General features: G+C 41.6%; 1 protein-coding gene across 3 annotated transcripts in view; it reads left to right on the top strand.

Moving 5' to 3' along the window:
* The window catches only part of CHM (CHM Rab escort protein), an 86,009-nt gene that overhangs the window by 34,208 nt on the left and 37,483 nt on the right, over window positions 1-14,318 (top strand). For all 3 annotated transcript variants that reach the window (XM_087940985.1, XM_026703017.2, XM_087940986.1), the window contains 4 exons: window positions 5,355-5,427; window positions 6,469-6,593; window positions 9,794-10,190; window positions 13,680-13,796. In XM_087940985.1, the coding sequence (XP_087797111.1) occupies window positions 5,355-5,427; window positions 6,469-6,593; window positions 9,794-10,190; window positions 13,680-13,796 (712 nt within the window). The remainder of the gene's footprint in view (window positions 1-5,354; window positions 5,428-6,468; window positions 6,594-9,793; window positions 10,191-13,679; window positions 13,797-14,318) is intronic.

The following is a 14,318-nucleotide window of genomic DNA, read 5'->3' as shown; positions in this document are numbered from 1 at the left end:
AGGAGGGAGGGAGGAAGGAAGGAAGGAAGGAAGGAAGGAAGAAAGGAAGGGCAATAGCAATACCGCTTAAGACTGATATACCACTTCATAGTGCCTTACATCCCTTTCTAAGTGGTTTACAGAGTCAGCCTGTTGCCCCCAACAATCTGCTTCTTCATTTTACCCACCTCGGAAGGATGGAAGGCTGAGTCAACCTTGAGCCTGTTGGGATTTGAACTGCCAAATTGTAGGCAGCTGGCTGCAGCCAAAGTAGCTTGCACTCCTGGATTCTAAAACCACTGCGCCACCGAGGCTCTTTATACATTAAATCCCTTTTAATTTGTTCTATTTTCCGTCCATTGATAAAACAGATCCCACACCATTTAATACTTTCTGATGGGAATTAGATGGAAGATGTATGTGGGATGGCTGGAAGAAACTTGAGAGTCAAAGGAAACTTTTGATCGACTTTTTGGTGCCAACCCTGCTTGGATTCATTACCCTGAGAGAATCCTTATCATTTTTAATCTCTCGCCACTGTTTTGTGTTTATCATAATATACCACTTAGGTGATGATGGTGGATGATCTGAAGTGAACCATTATAAACCACTGAGCAGCACCTCTGTTGATTTATAAACACCATCCCCAGCCTCTCCTTCTCTAAGACCGCTAATCATATTCAAAATAGTCACTTCCATTGCAGCCCGGTCATAAATTCCTATAATCGTGTTTTAAAACCAAAGTTAGCTTCTGCCAAATGATAATTGAAGGAGGCTTTCTTTAGCTATCTGTCTCAATAAAACGTTAAAAAAAATCCCAACCATTGGTTCTTTTTCAGAGAGCTACATTTACTGTAGGTATTAATGAGCTGTTGACATGTGGGATTTCAAGGATGGATGCTAAGTGATTTAGAAAAGTAATTTGCAATTCAGAATACTGCCGGCTTGGCATTGAGTTTAAACTTGAAGTTGCAAAAGTTTGAATGGAAATTTAGTTGGGGGAAGCAATTCGTGTATGCGTGAAGATTTTCCTCCCCGAGTCACCTCTCTCTCTTCCGTCTTTGCAAAATCTTATTTTGGGGGACGCTGTTCTTGTTTGTCTGTCAGTTGGGTTGCTTGGATGGCCGGGCAAAAAAAAGGAAACAGGAGAGCAATTTATTTCCTTAACTTCCCCAACTTCTATCTAGCAATAAAAGTTAGTTTATTCTTCAACGGCTTGTTGTCAGTAAGGCATCATTTTTCAATTGATTTTCGATTAATTAACCAAAGCTCAGACATTTCAGAGACCTTGGGAGAGCAATAATGGAAGTATTATTGGTTTAAGAGCAAAACTTAACTTGGTCATTTTGGAAGGAGAAACTTTTGATAGATAGGTTTTCATCTATCTTGTTCCTTATTGAAGTAAGACATTGCAATTAATGATTGGAATTAGAGTTCTCATATTGTACGAAGCCAGGAGTGTTTAATCATTGTTTACTAAATAAATGTGGATGGATTTGCCTGACATGGCTTGTTGAAAGAAGAAAGCTATTATCTTTTAGGTCTGGGAATGATCTCTGCCTCCAACCAATGAATTTGAATTGGGATCCAAATGATCAATAAAGCCATGCCATTACAATATCCTATAAGGACATTGAAATTTCCTTCCTTCCTTCCTTCCTTCCTTCCTTCCTTCCTTCCTTTCTTTTACAAAACCCAATTTCTTATCCCTTTGTGATCACACTGGGACATATTCTGGAGGAATGTGCTATATCAGGAATCAGAACTCTAGCTCAGGGATGTCAAACTCGATTTCATTGAGGGCCGCATCAGGATTGCGTTTAACCTTGGGGGGTTGGGGAGGGGGTGTGGCCAGTTCATGTTGGGGGCACTTGTAATGGCCACTGCCAGCAAAAATGGGTCCCGAGCACCGTTTTCGGCTGCCACGGCCTCCTGCAATCCTCTGCCAGTGAAAACGGAGCTTGGGAGAGCTCCGTTTTCTCTGGCAGAGGCACCACGGGCTGGTCCCTAGAGTGGCCCCATTGACCAGATCTAAGCATCCCGCGGGCCATATTTAGCCCTCGGGTCTTGAGTTTGACACCCCTGCTGTAGCTGGAAGGGAACACGTCCCCTTTACTTGATATGTCTCCATACTCCACATTCTTCCTGCATATGAAAATGTGTGAACTGCCCCTACTACCTTTGATAATGGTAGCCTGGGTGTAGACCACGGGGGTGTCAAACATGACCACCAAGCCATGCCCGCCAACTAAGCCAAGCCCACAGAACCGGTCATTAAAAAATTTGAATCCCACCCCTGCAGATACTGTAATGTCCACGAGGCTGAGTTTCAAAACGTCTTTGCTTGCTGCAAAGACCGTTCACTTCACAGCTGGCTTTTATCTTCTTGAAGGAGGGGCCATTCCCTTGCAGCCTTACTTCCGAGTCGCCCATGCTGTTGCAGCTGCTCTTTCCTGCGAGCAATCCTGCGTGCATGAGCACTTGGCACAGGCTCCTCGGGAACCTCCTCATCGCTGCTGCCAGCCCCCACAATCTCTGAAGGCAGCAGTCCACTCCCTAATGGTCCTGGCCCCTCATCTGAGTCCTCGCTCTCCTCAGCCGTCCGCACCTGCTGCCGGCTAACCACAACCTCAAGACGGTTGGTTGGAACTCCTTAAGATTTGATGCAGATTACTTTGTACATCCTTGCTTTTAAACGGGGACGCAGGAGAAAGTTTGCTAGCTAAGGGAGAACTCGCTCGGATGACAGCCAGACCTCCTCCTCTTCCCCTTCCTTCTCCCTCCAGAAAGAGATCAAATAGAGGAAGATGCACGCAAGCAGCTCTCTGGAGAAATCACCAGGCATCAGCAGCTTCTTCCCAGACGTTGCCTTTGATTCATTTTCCCTCCCCTGGGCGACGCCTGTATCGAAAGAGGCGGCTTTCCTAACTGGCATTTGCGGCAAAAACTAGGTTTCCCCCCCGCTGCAAATTCTGCTCGTGCATTTGTACCGATGACACTTTTCTAAAATCCTGACATTTATGAAGGTCTCCTTTAGCTCGGCGACCAGAGGCTTAGTGGAGATCTGTTGCTGAACGTGCGATTAGCCTGACCCATCGGAGCCTTGATAAGCTTTGGAACGGGACAGGATGATAACCGGAAGCTGACAGACCGATACGTATAGTCTACGATCTTGAGCAAACAAGAATTGGAATATCCCAGGAAGAAAAAGAGTACTATAAGATTTGGGGTTTATTTTAAAGTAGAGTAAGAAATTAAAGGTTACTGTCTTAACGATATGCTGTAATAGATTATTTTGAATAAGATATAACACGAATATAATCCAGTAAGCGTTGGGATTTCCTCTCAAGGTTAGCTGGGAACCGAAATAAAAAAACCTCTAATGATATTGTAATAATGATACAATATGAAATATAATGTTGATTAGAGTACAACATGAATGTGAACTCAATAAGAAAAATATACAAATATTATTATGTGCACAATATATATGTACCCAGCTGACATACTATATAATTGAATGAAGATTTTATTTGTTGTTTTTGGTATAAAAAATGGAAAAAAAACTTTAAAAAAATAAGAATTGGAATATCCCATTTTGGAATATTACACGGCCCCACATTAAAAGACAGTTCTTACTGTTTAGGGAGTTTTATTGTTTTGTTTTGTATTTATTGGATTACCCAAATAAGGTTTTCAAATAGATGGAGAGATCTCTCTCTCTCTCTCTCTCTGTGTCAGCTCATTGCAGATGATGACTCTGTTCCTAAGTGAGACGCTTGTTAATTGTATGACCTTTCCTGCCACACTTGTTAAGCGAATCGCTGCAATTGTTAAGTTACTAACAGAGTTATTAGTGAACGTGGCATCCCCAGACGGTTGTAAAAGAGGGTTAATATGACCCCAGGACACTGCAACTGTCGTAAATATGAACCAGTTGCCAAGCAGCTGAATTTTGATCATGTGATCATGAGGATGCTGCAACAGTCATAAGTGTGAAAAACAGTCATAAATCACTTTTTTCAATGCTGTTGTAACTTCGAAAGGTTACTCAATGAACTGTTGTAAGTCAACGACTACCTGTATAACTTCAGTTAGAGATGTAAATTATTATTTATTAAATTATTATAGAATAGAATAGAATAGAATAGAATAGAATAGAATAGAATAGAATAGAATAGAATAGAATAGAATAAAATACTTTATTGGCCAAGTATGATTGGACACACAAGGAATTTGTCTTGTTGCAAATGCTCTCAGTGTACATAAAAAGCAAAGATAACACTTGTCAAGAGTCAAGAATCATAAGGTACAACAATAATAGTCCTAGGATACAATAAGCAATCAAATCATACCAGGAAACAGTCCATATAAATCGTAAGGATACAAGCGACAAAGTTACAGTCCTACAGCCACAAGTGGGAGGGGATGGGTGGTAAGGAGTGATGAGAAGATTAACAGTAATAGTAGTGCAGACTTTGTAAATAGTTGGACAGAGTTGAGGGAATTATTTGTTTAGCAGAGTTATGGCGTTTGGGGAAAAAACCGTCCTTGTGTCTAGTTGTTCTCGTGTGCAGGGCTCTATAGTGTCGTTTTAAGGGTAGGAGTTGAAACAGTTTATGTCCAGGATGTGAGGGGTCTGTAGATATTTTCACAGCCCTCTTTTTGACTCATGCAGTATATAGGTCCTTGATTGAAGGCAGGTTGGTAGCAATTGTTTTTTCTGCAGTCCTAATTACTCTTTGAAGTCTCTGCCTGTCTTGTTGGGTCATTATTCACTAGAGTGATGGCGTGGCCTTGAGGTTGTGTCTTCGATCCAAGGTAGGGGCAGATATTTTTCTCTCTGGGCACCATGAGAATATATCTGCTGAAAAAAACCTCTGCATTGGCGACAGGAAGGGCATCCGGCCAGTAAACCCTCAGCTCCATTCAGTTGCCCAGACTCCAGCCCGCAAGGGATTATGGGGTCATTAAAAGATATGATGATTTATTCTTCTCCACCCTGACTCACCTTTTAGAGGAGGTGGGTGGCATAAAAATTTCATAAATAGTAAAGGGTAAATGTAAGGCTCAATTATGCTCCTGCTCCTGATCAAAACTTTGTCGGTGAATACACTGCACGCCTACAAGAAATTATATTCTACTTTTAAATGGCAACCATGATGACTAAATGAAAAAGGGAAGAGGGATTTTTGCTTGTTGGAATTGGTTTGTATACTTATTATTCTCTTTATCCATAGAGGCATGTGAAAGTCTCTTTTCTGGGACATCTTTCTCCATAACTGTAGATAATAGCAAAGTCCTTGCGATGAGGAAATTGATGGCTTTTTTCTTTTCTTCTCTCTCTTCTTTCCTTCTCCCCTCTGCTGCCACAGGAGAAATTACTATGGAGGAAATTGGGCAAGTTTTAGCTTCTCAGGATTATTGTCCTGGATAAAAGAAAACCAAGTAAGGAGCAGCTTTATTGTCTTATCTCAAATTCTGTTGTTTTGGTGGAAGCGTTCATTTTAATTTAAATGTAAGTTTTCTGTGCCTGTTTTCCCTTTTTAGGACCCAGAGTTGAGAATTCTCACATAGGTGGGGTGATAAGGAGACATGTTCTGTTCCCACCTCCTAATTTTAAATTATTTTAGTATTTCTGCTTAGATTAAATTCCACCAAGAAGGGGATCAGTCGATTCACCCAATAAAAACAACATATAAGGATAGATTTGGCAACCTATGGCCATTAGGCATTAGGATTAGGTCATTATGGTCTTTCTGCCTTTTTTTCAGAAGATTTCCAGGATCACACTGCAAATCAGTGAACAAGTGTTGTGCTACTTTCCTTAGCTTTTTAATTTTTTTTTAATTTTTTTGCAAAATAGGGTTTACGAACAAAGGCGAATCTATGTGTCCCAGGATAATGTTGCTGGATCGAATCTGGGTTGGTCACCAGAGTGCTAGAAAGTAGTTAACTGAGGATAGGATCCAGCACTACTGCAAATATTTAGAAGACTAAATCTCAGGTCTCGTGACCGACTCAGATTGGATCCTGCAGGGGAAAAAAATTTCTTAAGCCCTCCTGTTATTTGGGATTTTTTAAACTCCAAAAATGAAGAAAATGACTGAAAATTCCAATAATACTATTGTGTCCACATAGCCTTTAACTTTTTTTTAAATGGTTCTTTTAAAAAAAATATTAAGTCTTCATCCATATAATAATTGTCTTCCTATGTTGTAGGAACCATGAGCCAGTCAGAATTATCTGTAGGTGTATTTGCTGTCTGCATTCTGTTATGCTGTACTTTGCAGAAGTTAAAAAGGTTCAACTTGCTTTCAACTTGATAAGCCTCTAACAGGTTGATCTTATATACAATAGGGCCAAGATTTTTTTTCCTGCCATTTTAAAAGTTTAAATGAAACAAAAAAAATATATTATGGTACTAGTTGTTTTTCCCCTTCACTTTTCTGATATAAACTTTATTTTCTTTGTTCCTGTTATTACAAGGAACAGGCTGATCCATGTGAGGAAAGTACACCTTGGCAAGAACTAATTCTTGAAAATGAGGAAGTAATTCCCCTTAACAAGGAAGATCAAACCATCCAAAATGTAGAATATTTCTGCCATGTTAGGTGAGTACAAAGATGGTATGCGTTTAATTTTACAGATGTGTTTGCATATTTTACTAAGTCCTAAGGTTTTAAACATTGAATTATTCCATTAGCCACAATTTAGTGTGTGGAAGATCCCAGTTTGATATAATGCAGGGTACAACTTCAGTCATGGTGGTTAATTGGAAGAGGATAGTGCAAAAAGTAAAATTCTTAATTTTTCTAGAGAAGGTGTTTGGAGCTGCTTGACACATTAAGCATTAAGAAAGTCTAAATGACTTCAGGAATCTAATCCATCCTTCTCTATACTAAACTTGAAAACTTGCAATGAAAAAAGATTTGTTTACTTACTGAAATCACCCCAGCCCTAATCAATGCAACCGTTTCTCTCTCATTATAAGATGTTATGAGTGTGGCTTGAGCGTGGCTTGTGGAAATAGACAGATACATTTTGAGCAATGGGAAATAGCTATGCTTTCATATATTATAAAAGCCTGATTTTTCCTTGATTTGAGTGGCCATCGGGAAAAACAAATTGTCCTTAAACACAGAGAATCGTAGCCATATTATCAATGAACATTTTATCTATTTGTAACCCACACAAGTCTGTAGCGAACACCAAAGCTTACTTATTTATAGTTTATTCAGTGTGTACCCTGCTTTTTTGTTTTTTTGTTTTGTATAAACAATTTATAGCGAGTGTAATAAATATTTCCTTTTGTCTATCTCATTTTGCCTACAAATTGGTTTCATCAGGTGACTGGAATGATGAAGAATGATAGATATATTATATGGTTTATGAAGTATTATGAATAAAAAGAAATGCCTGTTGCTTTCTGCACAGTGTATAACATTAATTAATTTCTATCATTTTCTGTCTCTTTTTTCTCTGTATTTAAACAGCTCGAAAACATTTTCAAATCTTTCATATAAGGGAGTGAATTGCTCCTAATCCTTGACTATTTTGGGGGTGGTAATTGTTGTTTACATCTTTCCTTGTTCTAGAACCAGGGGTGTCAAACTCAAGGCCAGTGGATCTGGCCTGCGGGGTGCTTAGATCTGGCCGATGGGGCTGCCCTGGGAACAAATCTGCAGTGCCTCTGCCAGCAAAAACGGAGCTCGGGGACCTCCGTTCTCACTGGCAGATGGTGTTGTGGTTCGCCGGCAGCAGGTGCAGATGGCTGAGGTCTCGGAGAGCGAGGACTCAGATGAGGGGCCTGCATGTGAGGCAGGGATGGGGCCAGGACTATCAGGGAGTGGAGTGCTGCCTTCGGAGCTTCTGGAGGCTGGCAGCAGGGATGAAGAGGTCCCCGAGGAGCCCTTGCCCAGTGCACGTGCGCGCATGGCTGCTCAAAGGAAAAAGCAACAGCAGCAGCACAGGCGACTCGGGAGTAAGGCTGCAAGGTGATGGCCCCTCCCATAAAGGATAAAAGCCAGCTGCGAAACTGGAGTTCTTTGCAGGAAGCAAAGACGTTTTTGCACTCCAGCCTTGTGGACGTTCGGAATATCTTGGTTGCTGTTTGGAGACTCTTTGTGTTTGAAATACTTCTTGGCAACTTTATCTAGTGTTCTTGGCAGCCTCGCACAACCTTGGCAAGGCTCGTTCTTATCAAAGACAATTAGTTTGAAACAGCCTTTTAACCACGAAGGAACAGAATTCATAAAAATCATTAAAAGGTTTTGCTGTTACCTCCATTTGGTGTTGGTTTCCTTGGAACAAGGTTTGGGTCAGAACAGATAGCTGCAGGAGCCCATTGCAGCTGAAAATTGACCCTCGATGAGTGACGTCGAACTGGCCATGCCCCCCCCCAGCCACGCCCCCACGCCCTCCTAGGTCAAACACAACCCTGATGCAGCCCTCAATTAAATCGCGTTTGACACCCCTGTTCTAGACTGTTCTTGTAGCTCTGGATTGGTTATTGCATCTGCACCAGCTCTTTGCTTTTGAACTTTTTTTTTTTTAAATTGAGCCCATTTAAAAAAAGTAAAACTGTTTCAAACCTAACCAAAAACCCAAATCACCGAATCCACCGTAATTTATGCTCGAGGAACCGTTGATTTCGACACGGTTCTGTCGGTTTACATGCTTCGGGTCTTTCCTGCCCCTCCGCTTCTCAACTTGCCTGAACTCTTATGAAGTTGCCATTAAACATTTATTTTGAAAGAATAAAACAGCTGGGGAGCCGCGGTAATAGAACGTACAAAGCTGAACCTACGGCCGCCAAATAAAGTGCATCCATCAAAGGAAGAGAATACCATCTCTGCAACAAGTAGGATAGGGGAAAATAATTTTTTTTCCTTTTTAAAAAAAAGGGGGGGGGAAACGACTGAAAAATAAATAGCGAACACCTGTGCTGCATAAATTAACCAGCTGGTTGGCAGTTTTTCTTTTGACCTATCGAAAGGCTGACTGTGGCAAAGCATTAATAAGACACATTGGCTTTGAGAGATTCCTTTGTTGGGACCATTAATTAATGAACGACACTAGATAATGTTCAGAGTTTACACCACAATTGGGGCTGCAGATGTATCCCCTTTCTGTGAGATAGCATGACTGAAAAAGGAGCGAGCGGGGTGGTGGGAGATTCCAACCCCCCCCCCTCCAATCGCCACCAGACCTGGACAAAGATTTCAATGTAAACACTTTTTTTTTTCCCCTGCTTCAATTTTTTATTGCCGCATCTATTCTGTTTGAAAATTATGTCCTTGGGCAAAAAAAATATCTGGGATGGTGATAGTAAATTTTGGATTCGTTTTCCAGATTTAAGGGAGCGAGTTGCTTTTTAGAATAGGATAGGACAGGACAGGACAGGACAGGATGGGATAGACAATATTCCATTCCTTTCCATATTTTCTGTTGTGTTCTATTCTATTCTATTCTTTCTTCATTTCATTATTCTATTCTATTCTATTCTATTCTATTCTATTCTATTCTATTCTATTCTATTCTATTCTATTCTATTCTATTCTTTCTCTATTTCTGTCCTATTCTGTACTCTACTCTACTCTACTCTACTCTACTCTACTCTACTCTCTTTGGAAAAAAGCATCTTTGGGACAACCACGACCTGGATGATTGAGAATCTCCATAGAGATCATAGTTCTTGTTGTATTGACTAAATTGGGGAAGTCTCGACTTGTACCAGACCGCTGCAAATCAGGGTTGTTGGAGAACTGATTTTTCTTTCTCTCTTTGGAAAAAAAAAAAACCAACAACCCAGCCAGGACTCAGCTGAAGATGTTGAAGAAGCTGGTGCACTACCGAGACCATCTGCCTCAGTCCCTTCTGCCTGTAGTAAGGATTCAGAGAAAACCTCGGCAGTCACTGAGGTTGAGAATGGAGGCTTGTCTTCAGACGGTGGGGCCAAAAGCGAAGAGAACTGCCCACAAAGTGATCCGGGAAGCGATCTGCAAGGTACCAGTGACAAAGAGGACACAGGAGGGACGTCTCTGGAAGGGACAGCATCCTCTGACAGCATCGCACCCGATTCAACAGCATTGGAAACGGGAGACGATAAATCTGAGCCGGTCCCTGAAGCTGCAGCTGAACCAAGGAAAATTACCTATCCCCAAATTGTAAAAGAAGGCAGAAGGTTTAATATTGATTTAATTTCTAAGGTAAGGGACTTAACTATATTTTTCTGGCTTTTTTAAAAATAAGTCACTTCTGCATGGAAAACCATTAAAGGCTAAGAATGTATTAGCGATATTAGGATCCCACTATCAAGGAGCATAGAAAAGAACATTTGGCAATTTAAAAAAAAAGGGGTTCACTTACTCACACAGAGGTTCTCAGAGAAGGGAAAGCTAAACATTGTATTCTGATCGTGGCTCCCAGGAAACAAAAACTAGTTTCCAATCAGCAGCTTCTCTATCCCACACATGCCATATCATAGAGCCTAAGGATGCTTCAAATCCATGGGACTTTCCAAAATTAATTGGGGGGGTTGGTTATAAAATCACATCCCACTCAAGAAAGAGGTAACCATTCCTTACCGGGCATAGAAACTGCTCATAAATAGTACAATTCCATGCAACCCTAAAGTTTATTTGAATGAATGAATGAATGAATGAATGAATGAATGAATGAATGAATTCTTTATTGGCCAAGTGTGATTAGATACACAAGGAATTTGTCTTGGTGCAAATGCTCTCAGTCTACATAAAAAGAAAATATACATTCGTCAAGAATCAGGTACAACAGTTAACGATAGTCGTAGGGTACAAATAAGCAATCAAATCATACTAGGAAACAGTCAATATAGATTGTAAGAATACAAGCAACAAAGTTATAGTCATACAGTCACAAGTAGGAGGAGATAGGTGATAGGAACGATGAGAAGATTAATAGTAGTAATGCAGACTTAGTAAATAGTTGGGCAGTGTTGAGGGAATTATTTGTTTAGCAGAGTGATGGCATTTGCATCGTTTTGAGGGAAGGAGTTGAAACAGTTTACGTCCAGGATGTGAGGGGTCATATTTATTTATTAGACTCGTGGTCCTCCCATTACGCCTAGAGGCAACTCTGGGTGGCTTACAAACATTAGAAGCCACTAGAACATCACACATATAAATAATAGCAATTTAGCACCATCAGTCATCCACATCTACCTATCTCACGTCCTTGGGACGGACTCTATAGGTGGGTAAAAAATGCCAAATCCAGTCTGAACATCCGGCTGACTGTGTGACGAGCAAAAAAATGTACAATTTAAAAGATGGTGGGGGGGAGCAAGATGCAGAAGGGGAGAGGTGGGGTCTTCTCTTAATCCAGTGCCCACTCCCAGAATGATACACCCTCACTGGGGTCCCAAGGCAAGAGCCAGGTCTTCAGGTCCTAAGTGAATCTCACAATAGGGCTTACTTCCTAGAATTGCTGGTTTCATTAACGGAATAACAGTTGGAAGGGAACTTGGAGGTCTTCTAGCCCAGGGGTCTCCAACCTTAGCTACTTTAAGACTTATGTCAGGGCTCCAGCAGTTACCCCCATTTAAATCATGAGTCTTGAGCCAAACTTCCAAAACTTAAAGAAGATTTATTAGGAGTAAACATGCCGGCACTGCCTGGGTGTAGCCGACTCTGAGACACATCATTCATTGTCACCCTTGACCCTGGTTTTCCCCCCATCCCCCGGGTGTATCGTAATTCATATTCTCCAATGGGACCCATCCATAGCCAAGAGCCGTCAGTCATGTTCTCCACTTAGAATTTTGCACGGCAGAAACTTCGGTCACCTAGAAACTATCTTTGAAAACATTTATGGAATGCAGTTTCAGTTTGCAAGTGGCTGCACTGAGTCCCCCCTCCCCCTTTCTGTCGGCAACTCTAAAAAGACCATAGAAATATTTTATGAGTTGACAACTTGTGGACTTCAACTCCCAGAGTTTCTGAGAGTTGAATTCTGGGAGTTGAAGTCCACAAGTCTTAAAGTTGCCAAGGTTGGAGACCTGAATCTAGTCCAGCTCCCTCCTCAAGAAGGAAACTCTATACCAGAGGCCCCCAATCTTTTGGGCACCAGGGACCAGTTCTATGGAGAGAGGATTTTCTGCAGATCTGTGTGTGTCTGTGTGTGTGTGTGTGTGTGTGTGTGTGTATGTATGAGAGAGAGATATATATATTTCATGTGCTGCCTGCATACCGTGAATGGGGTGAATGGGGCTTGTTTGCACAGACTGAGAGTTGGGGACTCCTGCCCTATATCATTTCAGACAAACAGGTTTCTGAATCGCAGACAAATTGTAGTCCTTTAACCAGATGGGAATGGAATCTAGCCTTGATTTAACCCCCCATCAAACCAAACTGTTTGCCCAGAGCTCTCCATGGTCCTGTTTTAGTCTGTTGCCATCCCTGGTCTTCTGCCCAAGATCTGGCTGGACAAGGCACACAGCTTGGATTTGAAAAGTGATTCCATCTCCTTGCGATTCCGACGATTTTTGAGAATGATGGCATGTTGTCACTTAACATTCTTTAGCGGAACATCGCCTTTTGGAAGTTTTAGGTCATCCATCTTGCACGAGGTTGTTTTTTTGTTTTTTGTTTTACATTCGTGTCCTTCCAAGAATGTATAATAAATTTGGAGCTTATACAAAGGTGAGCAAAGGTATTCAGAAGATTTAAGTTTTATGGTTTCAACTTGTAACCCCACCCTGCAAGCTTGCTGGGATATTGAAGAAATAAAGACAGACATTAAGCTCGGAGTCCGTACACAAAAGTTGAGGTAGGAAGGATATGTAGAATATCAGAAAGAACATTAAAACCTCTGAAAGTCTTGTCAAATGTATTCTTCCAGAATGCATGGCTAGATATTTTTTTTTTTTATGATTTGAAGGTTTGAGTGTTGTGAATACCTCCAGTATGACTCTTTTTAATTTTCTTCCAGATACTTTTTTGATTTGAATAGTACCAAATACAGATAATCCTTACAACATTTTATTTGGTCACCGTTCGAAGTCACGTCGCTGAAAAAAACATTTTTCGCACTTACGACCATTGCTGTCTCACATTTATGATGGTTCCCGGGGTCATGCAATCCCCTTTTGGCAACCTTCTTTCTGACAAGCATGGGGAAGCCAGATTCATTTTAACAATTGTGCTACTCGCTTAAACAACCGCAGTGGTTCCCTTAACCCCTGAGGCAAGAGAAGTCGTAAAATGAGGCAAAATTCACTTAATAACTGTCTGGCTCAGCAGCAGAAAATCAGACTCAATTGTGGTCGTAAGTCAAGGATCACCTGTAGTTTCTTTGCATTCTAGGAGTGTCTTTCCAGGTCTTTTCCTAGTGGAATAATATACCTTTGCAGAAAAATATTACTTCGGTGCTGCCTCTTCAACCTTTGAGGTTATTTCCTCCAGCTGCACAGGGATGATTTCCTGCTGCCACTATTTATTTTTAAGACTGTTGGCGTTCTCTTTTCTTCTCCTTCCAGTTCCTCAGCCAGAAGAGCCGTTATTAATTTACCGAAATGCCCGGCATTCTTGGCAGTGGGTTCCTTGTAAGCAGTAACGGCAAGGAGGAAAAAATGTGTTGAAATAGCACTCGTGTTTCCTTGGAAGAATTTGTGTATATGTTCTTCTCCCACCAACTCACCCTTTCTCTCTCTCCTGCAGCTCCTCTATTCCCGAGGATTGCTGATTGACCTCCTCATTAAGTCCAACGTCAGCCGATATGCCGAGTTCAAAAACGTGACCCGTATTCTTGTGTTGAGAGATGGCAGAGTGGAACAGGTACGCTAACCGGTCAGAATACGAAACTGAAGTCCCGGCTCATTGGAAAGTGTTCCTTTTCACTTAGCCATGGTGGCGCTATGGTTTAAAATGCGGTATTGCAGGCTGGCTCTACCCACTGCCAAGAGTTTGAGCTCTGTAAACTACTTAGAAAGAGCTGTAAAGCACTGAGAAGCGGTGCATAAGTGCTATTACCCTCCCTCCCTCCCTTCCTTCCTTCCTTCCTTCCTTCCTTCCCTCCCTCCCTCCCTCCCTCCCGTGAATCTAGTATTGCGGGCTAAATCTGCTCATTACCAGGCTCAAGGTTGACTCAGCCTCCCATCCTTCCGAGGTGGGTCAAATGAGGACCCAGATTGTTGGGGGCAACAGGCTGACTCTGTAAACTGCTTAGAGAGGGCTGTAAAGCACTGTGAAGCGGTATATAAGTGCTATTGCTCTTCCTTCCTTCCTTCCTTCCTTCCTTCCTTCCTTCCTTCCTTCCTTCCTTCCTTCCTTCCTTCCTTCCTTCCTTCCTTCCCTGTT

Source organism: Pseudonaja textilis, chromosome 12 (assembly GCF_049901715.1).
Source record: "Pseudonaja textilis isolate UNSWEBS1 chromosome 12, rPseTex1.2, whole genome shotgun sequence".
NCBI lineage: Eukaryota > Metazoa > Chordata > Lepidosauria > Squamata > Elapidae > Pseudonaja > Pseudonaja textilis.
The sequence above is the reverse complement of the archived record's forward strand: the minus strand, read 5'-3'. Positions and strand labels throughout refer to the sequence as shown.